This window comes from Carex rostrata, chromosome 15 (genome assembly GCF_964058835.1).
Source record: "Carex rostrata chromosome 15, lpCarRost1.2, whole genome shotgun sequence".
NCBI lineage: Eukaryota > Viridiplantae > Streptophyta > Magnoliopsida > Poales > Cyperaceae > Carex > Carex rostrata.
The window spans coordinates 3,552,766-3,561,505 of NC_135932.1; the positions used below are offsets into that span (position 1 = coordinate 3,552,766).

General features: G+C 34.2%; 1 protein-coding gene across 2 annotated transcripts; it reads left to right on the forward strand.

The window, feature by feature from the left end:
- The first annotated feature begins 102 nt into the window (after window positions 1–102).
- TAPX (thylakoidal ascorbate peroxidase) lies at window positions 103–4,271 on the forward strand. Of its 2 annotated transcripts, none has more exons than XM_078316199.1 (12): window positions 103–444; window positions 560–676; window positions 792–912; window positions 1,124–1,224; window positions 1,627–1,714; window positions 1,809–1,876; window positions 1,988–2,074; window positions 2,229–2,303; window positions 2,386–2,463; window positions 2,554–2,658; window positions 3,680–3,754; window positions 3,928–4,271. In XM_078316199.1, the coding sequence occupies exons 1-12, from the start codon at window positions 244–246 to the stop codon at window positions 3,931–3,933; spliced, it is 1,122 nt and encodes a 373-aa protein (XP_078172325.1). In that variant the 5' UTR covers window positions 103–243; the 3' UTR covers window positions 3,934–4,271. The 2 variants fall into 2 exon arrangements, with proteins under 2 accessions (XP_078172325.1, XP_078172324.1); XM_078316198.1 differs by having other exon boundaries at window positions 4,042–4,271.
- Window positions 4,272–8,740: the final 4,469 nt, after the last annotated feature.

Below are 8,740 nucleotides of genomic sequence, written 5' to 3' on the forward strand. Positions count from 1 at the left end.
CGATGTAGATCCCGCATGGGAATCTGAATCAATAAATGTATGGTTGTACTGAAAAATTAGAAGTATGAATGCTCGGAAAGGCGCATATTCCTTTCCCAATTAAACTGGCACGCGGCAATTCCCCGTTGGTCAAAGAAGATTGTGAGCCGCACCAAAACCAACCAAAAGAGAAAACAGAGCGCTCCCTCCCTCCTACCCCTTACTCCATTTGAAGAGACATTGTTCCGTCGCGAAGCTTCTCTAATGGCAGAGCGCATAGCTTCCTCCAATTCAGTCAACTATGCTTACCGTGTACCGGCGGTGACTCGATCGACCTCTCTGCTTCTTCCCCGTTCCTCTTCTTTCTCTCCTAAATGCCACCTCTCGTCTCGGTCTGTTCACCTCTCGGCTTCTAGGAGCTTTGTTTCTCCTCTCTCTAATCGGTCGCTGACTGGACCTTGCAAGGTTTTATTTCTATTGCAAATATTATTGAGATTGGAGAGTCAATTTCGTACTTGCTCTTGAATGATGAATGATGTCCTTCTAATAAATGAATCTTTAATTTCGATTGTCACTGCAGAGACACGCAACAGGTTCGACCACAGTGATATGCGCTGCATCGGATCCGGTACAGCTGAAAGGCGCTAAAGAAGACATAAAGGAGCTACTTAAGAGCACCTACTGCCACCCCATCCTGGTACATTGCAAATTTGCAATAAAGAAAGCAATAATCGTAATTGATAAAAATAAAATAGGATTACATCACTTGTTGTGTTCTAAATTTCTAATGAGGTATTGTTAAAATAAAATAGGTACGACTTGGATGGCATGATGCCGGCACCTATGACAAAAACATAGAGGAGTGGCCTCAGAGAGGTGGGGCCAATGGAAGCCTTCATTTTGAGGCGGAGCTAAAACATGGTGCCAATGCTGGTACGCATAAATTTTAGTTCCTAGAAATCTCAATAAAAAGAACAAAAAATGCCTCTAAATTAATTGCCACAATGAATTTAGTGTTTTATACTTATTCTAAAAAAATTGGTATAAAAAATACAACACCTGTTCTGGTTTTATCCTAGTACTTCACAAATATTAGAATTAGACTTTTTGAAATTTTATATGGAAGAGTAATAATTTAGTGCAGGTCTGATAAATGCTCTAAAGTTGATCCAGCCAATTAAAGATAAGTATCCTGGTGTCACATATGCTGATTTGTTTCAATTAGCAAGCGCCACAGCCATTGAGGTTTCAGCTTTTCTCATTTGCTCTTGTTTAAAGAAAATTTTCTTCTCTTATTTAAAGAAAAACTGAAATTCACTATTTAAAAAAAAAATAGTGGATTTAATACAAATAAAAGAAAAATAACAGTACAAAGTCTCAACCTACATCACGCATACCAGGACTAACCCGTATCAGTTATGACTTTACGGTACCATCAAGCACCGATACAGGTACCTGACTACCATGGCCAACACACCACCTTGAAAGGACTAAAATGGCAAAAAAGTGCATACAGCCCCTCCCAAATTACAATTACTGTGGAACATCTCACATTTCCCAGAATCCCCCCCAAGGAAATATCAAATTCTGAAGCTCTCCTTCTTAATTTATAATGTTTTATAATTTTGTCAATTTTATGAATTTCAGGAAGCCGGTGGTCCGAAAATTCCTATGAAGTATGGAAGAGTTGATGTTACCGGGCCGGATCAGTGTCCTCCAGAGGGGAAGCTTCCTGGTTAGCCCCCCACCCCAAAAAAAAAAAAAGGTTTCTCCCTCCCACCTTGTTATCTGTTTGAATTTTTTTAAATCACTCCTATGTGTAACTACAGATGCAGGCCCACCTTCGCCAGCTCAGCACTTGAGGGATGTTTTCTACAGAATGGGCTTGGATGATAAGGTCTATGTTTTTACATTTTTTAGTACTTGTAGGGTATTTCCCTTGCATTACCTTTTCATCTAATACATAATTTCAGATTCTTGAGTGTTCTCCGCTTTTTTGAGATTCTAGGATATAGTTGCACTTTCAGGAGCACATACACTGGGAAGGTCAAGGCCAGAGCGAAGCGGCTGGGGTAAACCTGAGACAAAATACACTGTATGTTGCTTTTGTTTCTTTTTACTATGTGATAACTCATGAACACCCTTCCTAATTTTACAATTTAAATGTTAAGCACAAAGGCTTGTTCAAGTGTAAAATGATATACCATGTTAATGATAATTTGTTTTTTTTTGTTTTTTTCTATTTATAGAAAGATGGACCTGGTGCACCCGGAGGGCAGTCTTGGACCGCTCAATGGTTGAAGTTTGACAATAGTTATTTCAGGGTACATTTCTTTCTTTTTCTTGCCTTCTTAAACTTGTTAAGTTGCATCATTTGTGGGTACTACATGATTTGTGTTTAATTAGGATATCAAAGAAAGAAGGGATGAGGATCTTCTAGTTTTGCCCACTGATGCAGCTCTCTTTGATGACCCGTCTTTCAAGGTAGAAATGATTTAACAGTCTATAAAAGACATAAAGGAATGAGTTTGAATATGAATCAATATTTTTATGTGAAAATATTTGAATGTACAGGTATATGCTGAAAAGTACGCAGAAGACCAAGAGGCATTCTTCAAGGACTATGCCGAGGCTCATGCCAAGCTTAGCAACCAGGGTGCATTATTTGATCCACCTGAGGTGAGTAGTTTTATTTTACTTTTCTTTTTATTCATTTTTCTACTTTTTGGTTGATATCCTTTTTGTTTGAATATGAAAGGCAGGTTTACAGATGTAAAAACACATAACAGAAACCTAATAATAAGTTGAGCATGGATTAGTACACCCAAATCCAGCTAAAAACACATAACAGAACCTTATAATATAACTGCAATTGTTACAGATGGCTGCTAATAATATCACCCAAACACCCTTGGGATCCATTGACAATGTGGAAAATTTACATTAATTGATTTTATAATTTAAAGTGCAACATTACATTATACATATACAATATGATATATAAGAGGAGGGTTCAAATGCCTCCACCTCCATCTCTCTCCATCATTTTCAAAGTTCAAACAGTCGATCCGAACCGCTCAACCTAACCTCCATACTAAAATATGTTTGGAGACCAAATTTTATATTTTTAGGAATTTTTTTACTATTTTTTTAGATAGGTCAAAAATACTGTTTTTAGATGGTTCAGATTTACTGATTTTGTACCTATCTAAAAAAATAGTAAAAAAATTCCTAAAAATATAAAATTTGGTCTCCAAACATATTTTAGTATGGAGGTTAGGTTGAGCGGTTCGGATCGACTGTTTGAACTTTGAAAATGATAGAGAGAGATGGAGGCACAAAAACATGGAGGCATTTGAACCCTCCTCGATATATAAAATATGAATTATACACGTAACAAATTATGAAAATTGATGTATGTTTTACTTTTCAGCAAATGATTTGAACATTGAACTGAGGTTTATTAGCATGGAATATCAAACATGCTCAAAATTGCATATAATTTTACCAACAGGATTCTATGTAATAAAAGGTGTAACATGTCTAACTAAGAAGGGTTAATAGGAGGAAAAAGGGTAACTTTGGCATTGATGTGCAGTTATCTTTACTTACAATGGAAGCTTTATTCATTGTTAAAACCACAAGATACTATAAAAACAGTAACCATGTTAACCTTTTGTTACCTTTTGATATGGCACAGGGGATCTCAATAGATGATGAAGCAAAGCCCTCAACTCCTGAGCCTTTTGTCGCAGCCAAATATTCCTCTGGCGAGGTTTTTTCTTTTTCTCTTTTTTCTCCTACTTTTTTTCTTACTTTTGGACTCAACCATGCCATTCTCTTGATAAAAGATGCCAAAGCAAAAGCACATTCACAGTTGCTGGGTTACTCTAAAATTATCAAAAAGAAATTTATTTACCTTGATTCACTTTCTTTTATAATTTGCAGGATTAAATAAAATCACAGCTACCTATATCATCATTTCTTCTGCCGCAAATAAAAACATAATAATAGTTTTTAGAATAGAATAAATGAACCGAAAATGGTATTTTTGGAATGCAGAAAGATTTATCAAATACCATGAAGCAGAAGCTAAGGGCTGAGTATGAAGCCATAGGAGGCAGTCCAGATAAACCTCTCAAATCCAATTATTTTCTCAATATCATAATTGTAATTGCTGGTTTAGCAATTTTGACCTCTCTGCTTGGAAACTGATATGTAAAATTCTGTGTGTTTCTTTGTTTGTTTCGGATAGCTCTAATACCATATACAAGAGTGAATTTTGAAATCTCTGTGGTTTTGTTTGTGTGTCGGAAGAATTTTGTCGTTTGGGTCTTCTAAGTCTTTGTTTGTTGAAATTAATTATTTTTAACAAAAAATTGGTGAAATTGAATCAGTGATAATACAAAATCCTAAAAATCAAACGAACTGAGATGATATTTAGTTGCAGCTTAAATGGAGGAGTAAGAGAAGTATGGGTGTAAATGGTTTGGATATGGATGGATAGTGATCAAACTATATCTTTATCTGTTATAAATTTCCAGATATGGATACAAATACAAATAGTTTTGGATACATATATGAATCAGATGTTAAATGGATATGAATACGGATTGAATATTAGACAAACACAAATACAAATATGAATATAATTTGAATAATTAGAAATAAATTATGATGTACATTCGGTAAAGAAATAACATCTAATATACTTTTTTCAGTCGGTGGAGTCACTAATGAAATGAGGAAATAGGCAGAAGAGAATTTAGTTCAGAATATTTAATGGCCCAGCATGTTCAGCAAATATGCATAGGAATCATGGTTTCAAGTTTCAGTGGCAAATAAAAATTGACACAATTATTTTGGGTCACAATATGAAATCATGTCCGATACACATAATTATTTGTGACTATATCCGGTTTCATTCCTATAATCGTATCTATACTGTATTCCGTGTCCGATAATGTTTGTATCCGAAAATTCAAATTCATCATTTTTCGAATTCGGATTCAAATAAAGTCGGATAATATCTAATCCGTTTACAAGAAGCCAAACAACCAAAATTAAGGCAGAAGAAGTAAAAGGAGCCGGAGTGAATGCCAGTGTAAACTAATTAAACCCGTACATTACAAAGAAATGATAGAGGGGGCTTGTCTGGATAAAGAAACAAAAATGTTAATTGTGCACGGAGAGAATGGGGGAAAAGTTGCTTATGAAATGACATTTATGGAAAAAATAAATCTACCAGCAGACGTTTTTTCTCGATATATATATTTTTTTCATTTGATCAAAGACCACCGAACATCATAATCATTTGGATATAATTCCGATCTCATATCAATTTGCCAAGGTCCCATTCGATTTTCATCAAATGAAAAACCATTTGTTCCAACAAGCCCTATGCTTTTAGATGGTTGACCAAGTCCTTGACCTGATCATCGCATTTGGAATCCATTTTAGAATTCGTGGCTCGTAGCCAATCTATTGGTATTTGAGCCTTTCCATCGCTTCCGCATAATACAAGAGCTCATTTGTGTCCTACACAAAATTATAAATCCTTTATACATCTCTCAAATGTATAGCCTACCCTTTATGTAATGTACGTGGTGAAAGATGTAATTAAGCAACCTTTTGCTTGACTTGTTACTCATCACTTATGAGCCAACTCTTTCGGTGTAAGTTTCAGAACCTTTTACATAACTCGTTTGTGTCAAGTTCAACTTAACTCCCACTAACCTTAACATTTATTCCAAATAACAAGATTTTATATCTTAAAGAGATGTTCAATGATCCTTAGATCACTCCCACTGTTTCTTAAGAAAATTAAATCCCTCAAAAATATAATCTATTTTGAGCAATAACACTTATTCTCAAAATTCATGATGCTCGATTGTTTTCTTTAGATGTTCTACATTCTATGTATTTATCGGATTATTGGATTTGAGTCACACAGTCAACTGACACTTCATAAGTCTCAAAATCCAACAAGAAGAATCATATGGAACCCTCTCCATCCCATGTCAGGTGTTTCTTCTATAACTTGATGGTACTCATTTAAGAGTTAACATAGTGATACGTGCGCATTTCCTTTTGATTTAATGATGGGTAGTTTATAAAGCTTATTTATTTCTCGAATTATGTTGATACAAAATTCGATATCTTTCTCATTTGAAGCTACTAAAACACTACAGTACTGTATGAGATAGAAAATGTGAACCTTTACATATTCTTTGTTGATTTTGCCTATTCATGATTATGGTAACCATTACCTTAATCATTCTTTCAAGATCTTGATTTCCAATCAAGCCAATTTTCTACTCTGTCAATGAATATCAAACACTTTCAAAATTCATACTATATGCCTCATCTCTATGGACATAACTGTGTACTGAAAACCTAATGCATATCTCAAAGTATTTTAGAAAACTATTGTGTGTAAGAACTTGCTTGTACTTCATATATTTCTATATGCACTTTCAATAAGTTCTTTACCCTTTCATCAAATAAAAGGGGCATAAGTTCTATTACCATTAAAGATACATGAGTCAATTAAATTGACAAAGAGTTAAATGCTTGCGCATTTTTTCTAGATGTGTATCTTACATAGTCTAATAGACTTTGCCACATATAAGTAATCATATTACTTTATCTCAAAATTTCTCTTGTTGCTTTAACTTGTAATTAGTTTCAACTATATAATGCAAACATAAACATCATATAACTGCATTAATACTATTTCTCTACAATCCAGACACAAATGGGCCGAAGTGCTGTAATTACCGAGCCGAATTAAAATCCCCTCAGATCCAACGATTCCACACCATCTCACACTTTGATTTGTGGGAAAAAAAAGATATTGATGGTTGTCCTTGATGAATTCGGAGGATACGTAACATTGACTAGGGTTGTTTTGAGTTATACGGGAGGTATATAACAGGTTTAGATTGTCTAAAATTGAGTTAATGAGTAAAAATGAACCTAGTCATAATTCACGAAACAACTTTAATAAAGGCGAACATATCTTACGAAAATATGAATTCTTATATAACACAGTCTTCATTTCTAACAAAACTCGTGTTCTCTTGTTTTGCACTTTGAATAGGTGGCATGGTAAATCGTCATTCGACTCAGCTGAAGGATGGAATGCTCCATTGAGGAAGAAAAGTCAAATGGTTGAGCTCAGTTGGAATGCTCCATTGAGGAAGAAGAGTCAAATGGTCGAGCTCACGACAAGAAATTGAACTGATGTTGCCACCGCTATTTAAGATAGTTAGTAGTAACATACATCATCTTACGAAATGACAATAGTCTAAATTCTGCATGTGCTTCAATAAGATGTGCAAGTGGGTAAAACCTATGAACTATCGTAAAAGAAAAAGAAAAAGAAAAACTGCTGCTGGTGTTAATTTTTTTATGTATCTTTCTACTACGCGGTCATAAATGACTCCTAGGTTCTTACTTTTGCACGATCTTTTTTCTCTGAAATGGTTGTCTACACCAAAATATAGTAATTACAATTGAAAGTTTTAAACCATTCTTATAAAACTACTTAATTTTGATTTTTAAAAACTCTTAAATAGATACAATTTTAGTCATTTTTTATTGTAGAAAAATAAATGACGGTGCGTTTTAAGATTATTTTTCCTAGGTATAATTGTTGTATTGATGGTCGACTCTAATTTGTAAGTTCATCTTATTAGTGACACAATTTTCGTGTTTTAAAATAATTGAGACACTCAAGTAATGTTAAATATATTTTTCTGCGTATTGGCTTTTATTAACTTGCGTTTGTGTTTTGACACAATATGATAGTTATATTTTAACAAATATTTGATTCTACGACTCAATAATATTCTAGTAACAAATATCACGTGCCATACACTTATAAATTATTATTTGTTGGTTTCGTTTTTATTTTGTTACACTTCAATTTAAATAATAGTAAAAAATAAGCTTCGATAAGTTAGGAAGTTACAAAATTATCTTCATTAATCTTATTCTCTTATTAAAAATCAAAGTGCTTTTGGAAATAACAGCTATTTCTGGGTTCGAAATAACTGCTAACCCAACATTTCATAGGGATAGCAGAATAGCAGCTAACCCAAGCTATTCCTTTGTTGAGAATAATGTTTTTTTTTCATCCAAACGTGCTGTGTTGAGAATAGCTCGTCAGAAATAACAGCTATTCCTGAGTTAGCCCTATTCCTGTGTCATCAAAATAAATTTACTCTTAATACTTTTTACCCTCCCTTTAGTTCTTCTTATTACATATTATCTTCATTATCTTCATTAATCTTATTCTCTTATTAAAAATCTAACAAAATAAATTTACTCCTAATACTTTTTCCCCTCCCTTTAGTTCTTCTGCTTCCTATCCAAACAATGTGTAAGGAAATATAATTTACAAAGATCAGATTCGGATATTAGAGGACAATGGAGGGTGTTTTTGTAAGTTTGCCAGTTCCCTCCATTTGGCGGTAAGCAGTTCCGGTAACCCGACTCCAAACTCGAAAAATTTGTGTTTGGACCGAAGGCGGCAGACCTCAAAAAACAAACTATTTCAGATCATCCGTGAGAATTCTTTCTGCAATAAATATGTAACGATCGTGTAGTTATGCAAACCTGTCATTAAATCTGAGAGGACTTCCCATGGTAGGCCCACCAACAGTGATTAATACAGAGAAAATTATACGAGAGCGCTACAAAGAAACTACAATCCGGAACAAAACACAACACACCCACAGCGAGATCGGGACTTCTC